This window comes from Chionomys nivalis, chromosome 11 (genome assembly GCF_950005125.1).
Source record: "Chionomys nivalis chromosome 11, mChiNiv1.1, whole genome shotgun sequence".
In the NCBI taxonomy this organism is placed as follows: Eukaryota; Metazoa; Chordata; class Mammalia; order Rodentia; family Cricetidae; genus Chionomys; species Chionomys nivalis.
The window spans coordinates 25,305,333-25,320,252 of NC_080096.1; the positions used below are offsets into that span (position 1 = coordinate 25,305,333).

General features: G+C 36.5%; 1 protein-coding gene across 5 annotated transcripts in view; it reads left to right on the plus strand.

Annotated features, from left to right (window-relative positions):
• Zmym4 (zinc finger MYM-type containing 4) overlaps positions 1-14,920 on the plus strand; it is a 127,107-nt gene that overhangs the window by 73,931 nt on the left and 38,256 nt on the right. For 4 of the 5 annotated variants that reach the window (XM_057784083.1, XM_057784082.1, XM_057784081.1 and 1 more), the window contains 10 exons: positions 1,962-2,112; positions 2,561-2,676; positions 3,023-3,298; positions 3,740-3,890; positions 4,777-4,949; positions 7,332-7,482; positions 8,645-8,785; positions 9,061-9,098; positions 9,954-10,098; positions 14,062-14,180. In XM_057784083.1, coding sequence (XP_057640066.1) covers positions 1,962-2,112; positions 2,561-2,676; positions 3,023-3,298; positions 3,740-3,890; positions 4,777-4,949; positions 7,332-7,482; positions 8,645-8,785; positions 9,061-9,098; positions 9,954-10,098; positions 14,062-14,180 — 1,461 coding nt within the window. The remainder of the gene's footprint in view (positions 1-1,961; positions 2,113-2,560; positions 2,677-3,022; positions 3,299-3,739; positions 3,891-4,776; positions 4,950-7,331; positions 7,483-8,644; positions 8,786-9,060; positions 9,099-9,953; positions 10,099-14,061; positions 14,181-14,920) is intronic. The other variant, XM_057784085.1, reaches the window with a different exon arrangement.

Sequence of the window (14,920 nt, forward strand, 5' to 3'; positions counted from 1 at the left end):
TTATATTTTGTATTTTGCAGTGGCTTCCTGTTTATTGCATTTGCTGATCGGCCTTTTCCCCCCCTCTTTAATACATAGTGAATTTGTATATAGTCCACCAAAATCAAGGAATAGTGTAGTTAGGTTTTACTATTGCATTCAATTTTTTTCTTGCTCTCACAGTGTAGCACTGGGTGGTCTGGTACTCGCTGTATAAATTCAACTTTGTATTTTTAAAATTATAGGAATTTCACTTTAAATCTAATGTATAATTTTTGAAAGGGTTCAACTTTATTATATAATATATATTAATGTTTTTCTCTCACAAATGAAAAAATATAACATTTTTAGAAGCCCTTCTTTTTCTGATATTGTGTCAGACACTAAAAGTTTAGTCATACTTTGTAAAAGGAGAAATAGAATAAAACATCTTACTTTAAGAATGAGTTTTAAATTTTAATTTTGGAAATCTCATCTGTTAAAATGTGTTAGGGGCAAGAGTTTAATATTCCCTGTCTCCCACTCTTTCAAAAATACAAGGGCCTGGCATGGTGTTACATATCTTTAGTCTCCAGCAGTTGTGAGTTAGAGGAAGACACATGTGAGTTTGTGGCTATTTTGATTTACATAGTGAGTTTCAAGCCATCTAGAGTTACATATTGAGACTATCTCCATAACAAAAACACAAACACCCTCCCCCCCAACAACAACAGCAAAACACCAAACCAAAGATTTTTGATGTACTAGGTAAGACCAGTCCAGTATGTTCAGGTACTATTTTACATGGGGAAAACATGGATTCTAGGTTGTTGTGTTTTGTTTGTTTGTTTTACCCTGATAAAAGCTATGAAAACTATATTGTGTTCAGGATTATGTAAACTAAGATCAGAAACACTAATACAGATCCTGGCTTGTTGTAGATGGTTATTGCTGCCACTTTCTTTTGTTTTTTAATTTATTTAAACATTGAATCCAGTTCCTGTTTTGTGGGAAGGCATGTTTCTGACATACAAATAAACCAGCAGATAAAGATGGTGTGATGGAAGTCTTGTGTACTGTGTACAAGAAGAAAACATAGTTGGTGGGACTAATGTGTCAGCAAAAGTTTCACAAAGATGAGTTCTGACTCATGTCTTTTAAATTAGGTTTGTGTTTGTAGTTCTGATCTGGGAATTAGAAAATATTCCAGATGAGGTGTATGTTAATAATGCATTCATTTTAGTATCAATTTTGCAATTTACCATAGAAAGGGAAAACAATCTTAAAATCTCTTAGTTACAGCTTGAACAGTATTTTCTTAAGCGTGTGATGGAGTAATAGTATTTACAATTATTTTCTGTTGAGTACTCTGTCAGACTCCTTGTTTCCAAGATCTGCTCCCATCTTGCTGCTTACAGTGAATGTATTGGCTATTTGATGGAGAGGATTGATTCTGTTTTTTTCTAGTAAGTTTACTGATTTCCTTAAGTTAAAACTTCATTGCTTTTAAATAACAGCTCTTGTAGGAAGTGCTTTACACTTTACAGCTAATATAAAGGAGAGTTGTGTTAGTGTATAAAACAGTCTTTTAAAAGCAATGTTTATAATCAATTGTCAGATCTTAAATTTGCTAGATTATATCTAACACTTTTCTAATGAAATACATTAGATATATGAAAGCATAATGTATGTTTCCATGATGTATGTTGCTCTGTGAAACACTTTTCACTTTTGTGTGCATACATATGTAATATACAAACTCAGAATTTCAGAATAACATACGTTCCCTTTGTGAAGCTTTTTACTGAAGATTGTAATGGTGATCGTTTGGAAAACTACTGATTTAAAATACTTCATGAGTAAGGGAGAAAATGCACCATCCAGGGCCCTGGGATTGATTCCTAACACCACACATAATATTTCAAGAGAGTTAAGTTTAAACATTTCAAAGAATTATGCCTATGAATTTAGTAAAAATGAATGTTGTTTTATTCTGTTACTAGAAATCAGCCAAAATAACACCATGTGCGCTTTGCAAATCATTGAGATCCTCAGCAGAAATGATTGAGAATACCAATAGCTTGGGGAAGACAGAACTTTTCTGTTCTGTTAATTGCTTATCTGCTTACAGAGTTAAAATGGTTACTTCTGCAGGTAATACTGCTTTCATAAACTATAAAATGTAATAGTTGGGAAATTAGTTACTACTTTTTTGCTGACCCAAATTTTTGTCTAAATTTAGTTGATTTTTAGGGCAATTATATTTCACATTTTTATTGTAAAATATTACCTGTTATCTTATTTATTGCTTACCTATTTATGCATCCCCCTTACTAAATGGATTACAGATACCCTCTTTAATGTATCTTCATTGTCCACATCCAATATATTTCAAGATCCATTTATTTTATAATTCCAGGGTAGATTATGACTATTTAAAAATTTAAAACTTTTAAATGTTCAGTTAGTTTTTGATAGATGTGGCATGATTGAGGTTAGCTTCAGTTCCTGTAGCTTAACCTAAAAATTGAATTTTTGTCTATGATACTTAATTCCTCATAGGTTCATGTGTGACTCATAGCTTTTACTTTCATTTGCTAAGGTGTACAAGTTCAGTGTAACAGTTGTAAAACCTCAGCAATCCCTCAGTATCATCTAGCCATGTCAGATGGAAGTATACGCAACTTCTGCAGCTACAGTTGTGTGGTAGCTTTCCAGGTAGGACTTCGGGAATCTTCCTCTTCTTCAGTCAGTGACTCACCTACTGTAGTAGTACAAACATACTGTAGCAGGGTTGTCTGTTTCTGTTACAGCTTTTCAGCTTAGAAGTCACTTAGCTGTCCTCCATAAAATTAAATCACTGTTGGGAGAATAGTAGTTTTGAAGATTATTAGATTATTTTTCTCTATAAGTGAGGCTTGCCCCATTCAGTTTTAAGGTGTTCAATGCCAAGGAAGCTAGCTTGTTGCATTACTAGAGCCTTACTTGGCATACATAGGGGCATAATTCCTATTTCTTCAACAAGTGGTTAAAGAGACCTATTTTTATTGTTTTACTTTTTCAGAATTTGTTCAACAAACCAACTGGAATGAATTCTTCAGTAGTGCCCTTGTCTCAGGGCCAAGTAATTGTGAGCATCCCTACAGGTTCGGCAGGTTCGGCAGGTGGAGGGAATACTCCTGCTGTGTCCCCCACCTCCATCAACAGCTCTGCTGCAGCCGGTCTCCAGCGGCTTGCTGCCCAGTCCCAGCATGTTGGGTTTGCACGAAGTGTGGTAAAGCTTAGGTGTCAACACTGTAATCGTCTTTTTGCCACAAAACCAGAGCTTCTTGACTACAAGGTAAATGTGAGCTTATAGCTGCTATGGTTGCTTGTGCACATAGGAGGGTAAGGGGGAGGATTGTGAGTTTAAAATCAGCTGTGGTTCCTCACTGTGAACCTCTTTCTACAAAATACAAAGGAAATAGAACAAGAAAGTATAGATTCATAAGAGTTTGAATATAAATGATTATGTCTGTAAATATATTTTTATTTTCTCTCTTAAAATTGTACTGTTTGGGTATTTTGTTTTTGAGACATGCTTACTGTGTAGCTCTGGCTGGCCTGGAATTCAGTATGTAGACACTCGCTTTAAATTTCGAGAGATCTGTCTGTCTCTGCCTACTGAGTGCTGGGATTACAGGCATGTGCCTCATGGCCAACTTCATACCCTGTATTTTTGAAGGATGAAAATTTTCATAACAAACTAAATGTCTAATTACTACTTAATATTTCTTTACAGGGTAAAATGTTTCAGTTCTGTGGCAAGAATTGTTCTGATGAATATAAGAAAATCAATAATGTAATGGCAATGTGTGAATATTGTAAAATTGAGAAAATTATAAAGGAGACTGTGCGATTCTCAGGTGCTGACAAGTCATTTTGTAGTGAAGGTAAAAAAAAAGTCATCTTACTCTTGAGCATTGGTCGTGGTTTCTTAAGTAGTTGTTTACGGATTACCGTGTCAATTTATCTTGCCGATTTATCTTTTGTACATGCTTACAAAGTCCTTTGGTAATTCGTTGTTTTTATGTAGTCTTAATTTTGTATAGTTAATAAAATGACATGAAAGAACCTCAAAGCCGGGCGGTGGTGGCGCACGCCTTTAATCCCAGCACTCGGGAGGCAGAGGCAGGTGGATCTCTGGGAGTTCGAGGCCAGCCTGGTCTACAAGAGCTAGTTCCAGGACAGGCTCCAAAGCTACAGAGAAACCCTGTCTCGAAAAACCAAAAAAAAAAATAAATAAATAAAAGAAAGAACCTCAAAGTACAATGCAAAAGATGGTAACACAGAATGTATTTGACCTCATTAATTTGATGGAGAACTCAAAGACATTTAGGTACTCATGTCAAGATGGACATTTTTAAGTTTTCATGACATCCTAAATTTGTGTTTTTGAATATAAATTGTTTGACTAGGAATATCAAAAGGAAGTTAAATTGTTTTCTTTATTTAGATGATGTGTATGTTTAAGAAAGGTTCAATTGACTGTAAAATGGCAGTGTTATCTTTCTTGATCTGTGTAACACAAAATAATGACATTTCATACTACAACCTAGTGTATTTTCACATTTCAAATAAAACAAAAGCTTTATGAAACTTACTATACATGACATATATTTCAATCCACACACAGAGAGTTAGTTTTGATCCTTTAATTGATTTCTTGACCTGCCTATTGGTTAGGTCCCAGGTATGAAGATACAGTGCTATTATAAATTCTTTAAATGTAAGTAATTATTTGCCACATTATTAATTTTATCTTTCCTGACTTCATAGGTTGCAAATTGCTTTATAAACATGACTTGGGGAAACGCTGGGGAAGTCACTGTAAAATGTGCAGTTACTGTTTACAGACATCTCCCAAACTGATACAGAATAATTTGGGTGGAAAGGTGGAAGACTTCTGTTGTGAAGAATGCATGTCGAAGTATACAGTTTTGTTTTATCAGGTAAAAAAATATCATTCACATGTCTGTGTTTGGGGAGAATTAGCATTAGCTTTTCTTAATTTCATGTACAAAGAATAACTTGATTATTAAAATGTCTTTAATATAAAATATTTTGTTTCTTCGCAATTAGTCCAACATGTGGGAGAATTTTCTGTAGTAGATACAGCTGACTTATGGCATTAAAATATTTTAATGATTTTTCATTTCATAAATGAATTTGTCTTCTATATTGTGAAGAACAGAAACCTTGTTTAAGATGATTTTTTGAGGTTAAGACATTGTTTGAAATAGTCTCTTATTTTTTTAATTAATTAACTAATTAATTAATTTTTGTTTTTTTGAGACAGGGTTTCTCTGTAGCTTTGGAGCCTGTCCTGGAACTAGCTCTTGTAGACCAGGCTGGTCTCGAACTTAAAGAGATCCGCCTGCCTCTGCCTCCCAGGTGCTGGGATTAAAGGCGTGTGTCACCATCGTCTGGCTTTAAGTTGATTTATAAAAAAAAAAATTTGTTTTTATTAATTTTTACTTTTGTTACATTGATCTATTTTTGTGCACATATGTGTATGCCTGTGTGTTGGTGTAGTTACATGCATGCCTTACACATGTATGGAAAGAGGTCAGGTGAGAACATGTGGTTCCTGGAGATAGAACTCAGGTTATCAGACATGGCAGTAAGTGCCTTTACCTATTGAGCCAACTTGTAGGATCAAAACTTTGTTTTTAAATTTCTACTTACTGTGTGTTCGCTAATAATATGTTTTTTTTTAAATGATGATCTCCACTCCTTTCCTTGTGTAGTGTTTTTTTTTTTTTTTTTTAATGTTTATTATTTATACAGTGTTCTTTTTTTTTTTTTTTTTGATTTTCGAGACAGGGTTTCTCTGTAACTTTTTGGTTCCTGTCCTGGAAGTAGCTCTTGTAGACCAGGCTGGCCTCGAACTCACAGAGATCCGCCTGCTTCTGCCTCCCGAGTGCTGGGATTAAAGGCGTGCGCCACCAGCGCCCTGTCTGCATGTATTCTTGCACACCAGAAGAGGGCACCAGCTCTCCTAACCGATGGGTGTGAGCCACCATGTCGTTGCTGGGAATTGAACTCAGGACCTCTGGAAGAGCAAGCAGTGCTCTTAACCACTGAGCTATCTTTCCAGCCCTTTAAGTTGGTTTTTAAAAAGTGATTTTTTTTTTTAATGATGTCATTGGTAGAAATGTTGTAATGCTGCCTCAGTGGCTAAAGTCATTGCTGTACAAGTGTGAGGACTAGAGTTTGGATCTTCTGCACTCACATGAAAGCCCACATGTAATTCCAGTGCTTGGATGCTATAGCACGAATAATAAAATCTCAGCAGATACCGGAGTTCAACCTGAAAATAAGAAAAGCAAAGCAGCCAGACACTTGTTCTTACCTCTAACTTAGACTGAAAATGGATGATCCTGCCTTCACAAATCCTCAGATTGAGACTGAGAGTGAGACCTGTCTCCTCCTGTTTTATGTTCCTCTCTAGTGCTGGCATTAAAGGCATGCACCATCTTTGTCTGGCCTCTATGGCTAACTAGAACTAGTGTGGCTGCTGAAATTAAAGATGTGTGCAACCACTCCCTAGCTTGTATGGTTAACTAGCATGGCTGCTTTGCACTGATTTTTCAGACAAGCATTATTTATTAAAACACAGATAATATACCACTATAGGATGCAGAGTCCTTCAGAGCAAGCCTAGTACTAATTGATGAACTCTGACTTCAGTTGAAAGATCACTGCTTCAGTGAATAAGATGGAGAGTGATTAAGGAAGGACCCTCCTGCCAATGTCAGTGTTGGGCCGCCACATGTTTACCTGTGTACATTCTAAAATGTCCAACCACATGTACTAGACATACACACACATACACACATTTTTTTAAAATCGCTGTAGAAACATTTACCATTTTAGTGTAGTCGGGTTGGAGTTTATGATTTAAGTTTTATAAATAAATCAAGTATGTTATCTTGTCAGATTAAAAATACCCATATAAACATATAGCATGTTAAATTTTGAAATTAAAAAAAAATCTGTAAGTTAGGTTCTAAATTTTCTTGTTATCCTGATTTATTCTGTCAGACTGTAGAGATACTTAGTTTGTTTCTTTTTTTCCCCCTAAATTACTTAGTTTTACATTATGTGTTACGGGTGTTTGCCTGCATGTGTGTCTGTGCTCCATGTGTGCCTGGTGCCTGCAGAGTCCTGAAGATGGCATCAAATTCCCTGGAACTGGAGACCATTATTTGCCACCATGTGGGGGCTGGGAATTGAACCTCGGTCCTCTGGAAGAGCAGCCAAGTGCTCCTATAGTTCAGCCATCTCTTCAGCCTCTGATAATTTTCCTTCTTTTCTCTCTTCATTTCTAGATGGCCAAATGTGATGGTTGCAAGAGACAGGGCAAACTCAGTGAGTCGTTGAAATGGCGAGGCGAAATAAAACACTTTTGTAACCTGCTTTGTATCTTGATGTTCTGCCATCAGCAGACTTTGTGTGACCAACCTTTACAAAACAATTCAGGTAAAATGTAATGAGTAAATGAACTTTTATCAGTGGAAGGAATTAATTACTTTTCTTGTACAGATTAAAATATATATACGTTGTCAATAATTTTACGAAATACAAATCTTACTGTGTTCAAATACCATTAACAAGGCTGTCATGGTAGCCATTAATCCTAACGCTTGGGAACCAGAGGCAGGCAGATATCTGTGAGTTCGAGGCCGGCCTGTTCTATATAGCCAGTTTCAGGACAGCCAAGGCTGCGTAGAGAGGTCCTGTCTCAAAACAGCAACAGCAGCATGAATGACAATAACAAAACTGAACAGATACTTTACCATTTAAATTACATCATTTCATCGAATACTCAGAATACTCACTCAACCATATTCAACTTTCTGGGAATGAGTGGCATTTGCTTTTTTTAATTCTGTATACACCCTGGCTTCCATAATGATAGATTTCAGATTCTAGCAAAAGACTAAATTACATGGCCCTTTAAGTATACCATATATAGTCAGGTTTGGTGGTATGTATCTCTAGTCTTACTAAGCTAGGTGATCAAGACTTCAAGGAGAGGATGAGCCGCATAGTGTGTCTGAGGCAGGCCTGGATTACATCACATAGCAAGAGCTGCGCCAGTCAACAACCAACAACATCCATATTTAGGACATAAAATTCTAGAAGCTTAATGGTTTGGAGCACAAATTATTGCTATTTTGAAACTCAGAAGAGTCCAAGTATAGTATCCCTATGAGGACAGGTAAGGGCCTACTCTAGAAACTCCTTAGGAAGTCCTTTACATTTAAAGGGGAGATTTAAGAAACATCTTTCTCTTAAATTTCCATTAATTCTACTTTGTAATTGTCATTGTTTGAATTTTTGCCTTTGGCATTTTTGTTGCTTTTAAGTGAGACTGATGCATTTTTATCAAAGGTAAAGTATATGAGAGACTTAAGTTTCACTAATCAAAAACTAGCAGACCAAATCTGAGTAATTAAGTGGGAAAGAAAAGACACTATGCTTTACCTTAGGCACAAGGTCAGGAATTGATGAAACAAAATCTGAGTTATTCCTCTGCTTTAGACTTAACTTACTCCTGGAGGCATTGGTCTCTTCTGGTCTGTTGATTGTATAAAACATAAGTCACACGAACTCTCTTCTTTCTTTCTCTTTTAACCAGCAAGTATTTCCATGGTTCAAGCTGCATCTGCAGGGCCCCCATCACTCAGAAAAGATTCAACTCCAGTTATTGCTAATGTGGTATCTTTGGCAAGTGCTCCTGCTGCTCAGCCGACAGCAAATGCCAACAGCGTCTTACAAGGTATAGTTTGATTTGAACTGGCTTTTTTACCATTTGAGTTAAATTCTCTCTATACCTCTTGGCAACTTGCTGCACCACTAAGGGTACACAAGTGTTTCCTCCAGTTTCACTTTTTTTTTTCTTTTTTTATACTACTATTAGTATAGAAGCAAGCTACTGCTTGCTTTTACTGAAATGTGTAGAAAGTTATAGATGATCATGACTGATAATTGGCTTTAATACTAATTTTTAAATAATTTTAAAGTTTCTAAATTTATATTTTAATCTTTATTAAGGTGCAGTTCCAGCAGTAACAGCAAAAATCATTGGGGATGTAAGTTATTTTATTAATGTTATTGTATATTTCATATGTGTGCACTACATATGTCTGAGCTAATTATTAATTAACAAAAGAATTGTTGAATAGAATTTCTGTTATCTAATCAAGATTTTTACATGGCATTATTTTTTTGAATGCTTAGTAGGTAATTATACATTAATTACTGACAGTTTTTTTAATTTTGCATAATTAAAGTAAATGTACAGCGTTTGGTCATTTCATCGTACTGTTATTAGCATTCTTACTTAGTGCTACTCATTCCCATTACACGCTAATCATAACTATGTTTAACTTTTTTCACTCAACGTTGTCTACGTTGTCTTTAAAAAGATTAAAGAAGAAAATAATGAACAAAACTCATAAATGAAACAGTGATATTTTTTGAAAATGTTCCTAGCCTCTGGGCTAATTTTCATGTTTGAGTTACTTTTTAATTGTTTTTGGTGGCAAACTCTAAATGCCTGGACCACACTTACAGCCTTTCCTTCATGTTACATTGAGTGATCATAAGTGATTGACGATGCTTCTAACTCAGTCAGGAAATACCAGCACTCATTTCAAACTCCCCATTGTATTGATTATCAGTGTTTTACAGTAAGCTGGTATCAGAGTTTTCCTTGATACGCAAATATAGTAAGAACATTGAGTCAGGTGATGCTTCCTAAAATATTCCTTGATTGCTAGTAATATTTCAGGCATAAAATAGATCTGATTTATTAAATAGGAAATTTTCATGTTGTTTTTATTATGTAATTCCAGTGATAAGTCTTTTAAAGTTAAAATTCTGATAATTACTCAAAACATTTTGAAATTGTTTGGTTTCTGAATTTTTTCTTTTTTTTTACCTAGGCAAGTACTCAAACAGATGCCCTGAAACTTCCACCTTCCCAACCTCCAAGACTTTTGAAGAACAAGGCTTTATTGTGCAAACCCATCACACAGACGAAAGCCACTTCATGTAAACCACATACTCAAAACAAAGAATGCCAGACGGGTATGTTCCTTGGGTTTATTATTTTATTTAATAAAATTTTATTTAGTAAATTTAATAAAATTTAAATAATAAATTTAATAAATCATTGGCTTACCCTAGTAGTACTGTTTCCTTGATTAGTTACTTCTATTTATTTCGCAGTGTAGTTTGTACAATGTGCCTGTGAATAAGGTATTTTTCTATTTGAAACTTTGTAAGTTAGCTCAAAAAGAAGATAATTTGACAGGTGGTGGTTGCATACACCTTTAATCCCAGCACTTGGGAAGCAGAGGCAGGCAGATTTCTGAGTTCGAGGCCAGTCTGGTCTACAGAGTGAGTTCCAGGACAGGCTCCAAATCTACACAGAGAAACCCTGTCTCGGGAAAAAAAAAGAAAGAAGCTAATTCATAAAACAGTGTTGTTTAGCATTAGCTTTAGAGTAATGTAGGTGGGATTTGAATTCAGAGATGCTTTAGTTTTTTAATGTGCTCTTAAGTTTATATAACTCAATACTATTTTCTCATTTTCATATGTGTTCACTTAGTCATGTGTATATAGCCTTGTGCTTCTTGCGTGTAACACCTATCTCCATTCCTTCACATTGTCTTAAAAAGTCAGTTGCTCCAGGTGGTGTTGGCACACGCCTTTAAATCCAGCACTTGAGATGCAGAGGCAGGCAGATCTCTGAGTTCGAGGATTATCAACGCTACACAGAGAAACACTGTCTCAAAAAACAAACAAATAAACAAAAGTCAATTGCGCTAAGAGTGGTGATGCTTGCCTTTCAGTCTTAGCTCTCATGAGGAAGAGGAGGACAGAGCTCTGAGTTTCAGGCCTGTATGTTATCTACATAATGAGTTCTTAGCCAGCCAGGGTTACCTGTAGAGAAACCTGTCTTAAAACAAAAAGATCAGTTGCCTTGGAAAGGTTCCATACTTTCTTAGGAGCTGTCTCTACCTCTGTACAAAATCTCTGCACTGCTTCTCTGAATTCTGCACAGGGTTATGTTGTGTTCTTACTCAGCCTAACAGTCATCCTACTCAGTATGTGATCTGGGGCGAGTGTCTAGAATCCCAGTGTTGTTAGCCTGTCTGCTGTTCGTTTTTGGGTAGAACCTCCATCTTGTGAATGAAAACTGATTGAAGAACAACCCTATCCTTCTACCTACACTCACCAAGAATTCATCCCCTAATGAGAAATGTTAGGGACTTACCCTTTCCTAGTGAGTTTTTGTTTTTAGTTTCTATTTTATGTGTGTGAATTCCCTACCTACATGTATGTATGTATGTATGTGTGTGGAAGTCAGAAGGGCCATTGGATCCCTTCTGAAAGGAGTTACAAAGGAGTTGTCAGGTGGATATTGTGATTTGAACTTGGATCATCTGCGGAATAACAAGTGCTTTTAACTACTGAGCCAACTCTCCAGCCCTTGTAGTGAGTTTTAAAAGCTTTAATTGTGTCTCCAGAGACAGAGAAGTCCATTCTTCTTGACACAGCTAGCCAGAGTTAAGTAATATTTCAAGTTGTGCTGAGCTGAGCTTAAATGCTGGAGCAGGTAATCACTGGAATGTCATAAACTCACTGTTCTTAGAAATAAAAATTTCCAAGCCGGGGCTGTGGTGGTGTACCCCTTTAATCCCAGCACCCAGGAGGCAGAGGCGGGTGGATCTCTGAGTTTGAGGCCAGCATGGTCTACAAGAGCTAATTCTAGGACAGGCTCTAAAACTATAGCAAAACCGTGTCTCAAAAAATGAAGAAAAAAAAAATACTAATTTCCATTTGTTTTGCACATTCAAGACAGTTGCCCACAAATTCTTTTCATAGCCTTCATCTTCTTTGCGTTTCTCGATAGCCTCTATTAATGCCAACCACAGGTCCTAGAGTTTTTAAACTAGAAAGGAATTCCAGATGAAATGTTGTCATCATGTAGGCTGTTGTTCCCAAACAGTGAATATTCATATTCCCTGAAATTTACTTGAAAGGTTCCTTTGAATAGAGTTGACTCATTCTTTGTCTTACCTGTGTGCTCATGCATGTGCCGTGGAGAGCGTGTCAGAGAACATGCTCCCCTTACATAGTTGGTTCTCTCCTGAGAATTACCATCATATTTTTGAAGAACCTTCTCACTATTTTTATAATGGCCATACTAATTTGTAGTGCCCACCAGGAATATTAGAGAGTTCCCCCTCCTCAGTCCTCACCAGGACTTTTTTCCTTCCTTTTTGGTGGTAGTCATTCTCACTGGGATGAAATTGTATTTCATTTTAATTTTATAAAATTTATTTTTATTTATGTGTTTGTATGCATTCTTATGTTATTTGTACTTAGTACAAATAAACTACCACAGAAGCTAGAAGGGAGCATTGAGTTATCTGAAACTCAAGTTATAGGTAGTTTGAACCACCTGATGCTGGTGCTGGACACTGAATCCAGGTCCTTTTTAAGAGCAAGCAAGTACACTTTTTTGCTCAACTGTCTCTTCAACCCTGTTATTATAATTTTGATAGACATTTTCCTGGTGATCATTAGTGACACTGAATATTTTTTCATTTTTATTGACATAGTTACTTCCTTACAATGAAATATCCAAGTCAGCTAATTAAACAGAAAAAGTTTATTGAGCACATCATTTTGGGGATTACACAGGCTTGGGGATGACACACACTCCCTGAACTCAGTTACCACATGGTGTGAGTGATATTGAGATGAGTATCTGTGGGAACAAGCGATTTTCCAAGAACAGAGAAACTCCTACTGTATGCTGTCTAATAAGCGTGTAACCCCCCACCTCATTGATCAAGGTCCTCCTTAAGTTTCCATCGCCCACCAACAATACCACCTGATCAAAGTCTTCAATTAGAGTGTACTCTTGCAGGTTATAACCATTGTCCATTTATATGTATTCTTTGGAGAGATATCATCTTAGACCATTTGATCAATTGTAAATCAGGTTAGTTGTTCTTTTGCTCTTTATTTGCTTGAATTTCTCCTGTATTCTAGATAGTAATCTTTTGTCAGACGTATAATCTGCCAATATTTTGTACATTATGTTAGGGTTTTTTGTGTGTGTGTGTGTGTGTATGTTTGGGGTCCCCCCCCCTTTTTTTGTGAAAGGATTTTACGGTAGCTATGGACCCAGTTCTGGACATCATTCTATAGACCAGGCTAGCCTTGAGCTCACTGAGCACCTACCTCTGTCTCCCAAGTGCTGTGATTAAAGGTGTGTACCACCACTGACCGGCTGTAACTTGTCTCTTAGCTCCCAAATTGTTTTTCTATATAACATTTTGAGTTTGATATAGTGTCTTTGGCCAATTAGATGTTGTTGCCACTTTCCTTGGGGTCAAATATTAAAGAAAAATCTTTCCTCAGAACAGTATCCTGAATCGTTTCTTCTGTATATACTTTTTTTTTTTTTTTGGTTTTTCAAGACAGGGTTTCTCTGTGGTTTTGGAGCCTGTCCTGGAACTAGCTCTTTGTAGACCAGGCTGGTCTCGAACTCACAGAGATCTGCCTGCCTCTACCTCCCAAGTGCTGGGATTAAAGGCGTGCGCCACCACCGCCCGGCTCCTGTATATACTTTTAATTATTTTGCTTGCCTTGCATGAACATTTCCAATTCATTTTGGACTGATATTTTTGCATTATGACAAATCAAGGTGTTTCATTCTTCTACATACACATAATTTAGTTCTTGGCATCATTTGTTGAATACTTGCCCTTTCTCAAATGTAAATTCTCCCCCTTTTTTGTTTTATTTTTCATTTTACTTTTTTGAGACAGTTATTCTGTATAGCCTTGGCTTTCCTGGAGCTCCCTTTGTAGACCATACTGGCCTTGAACTCAGAGATCTGCCTGCTTCTGCCTCTCAGGTGCTGGAATTTAAAGGTGTGTGCTGCCTGACACAAATTCTCTCCTCTTTTAAGATGGAATTTCGTTAAATTGTTTCTAACTCTTTTTGTCTGTGTATGCTTTTTTTCATTAGAAGATACTCCAAGTGAGCCCCAGGTTATGGTGGTACCAGTTCCTGTGCCAGTGTTTGTTCCTATACCTCTTCATCTTTATACTCAGTATACTCCTGTCCCCTTTGGGATTCCAGTTCCTGTGAGTAATCATTGAAAGAGTAAATCTAATTTAACTTGCATTTTCCTCATTTATAATTTTACAGCTGTGTAATGAAATGTTTTACTTGTTGGTAAAATATATCTAATTTTGTTTGATGGCTGTTATATTACTGTTGTTATTTATTATGGAGAATGTAGAAGATTTCTTTTGCTCATACTTTATCTTTTGAAAGAACATTATGATGTAGCATGTTGGCTCACAACTGTAATCCCAGTACTTGTGAGGCTGAGGGAGGAGGATTGAAGCCACCTGAAGGTCAGCCTGGGCTATATAGTATGCTCCATGCCAGTTTTGGTTAGAGTCAGACTTTGCCTCAAAATAACAAAACAAGTACTTTAGAGATTCAGAGGACTCAGGTTTTATTCCTAGTACCCATATAGTGGCTCAGCCATTTGTGAATCCAGTTAGTTCTAGGGGATCTGTTGCCTTCCTCTGACCTCTGTGAGTTTCAGGCATGCATGTGGTACACATACTTATATGCAGGTAAAACATTCATACAAATAAAGTAAATCCACGGTTAATAAAAACTCAGAGGCAGATATTAGTGTTAAACCTGAAGGTCAGAAATGCAAAATAGCCAGCCGCTGGGTCTTAACCTCTACCTCAGTCTGAAATGGTGAACCTGCCTCCAGGAATCTCAGAATGAGACTGAGACTGAGAGCTGTCTCTTCCCATTTCATAATCCTATTTCACGGATTAAGGGCATACACACCTACCAC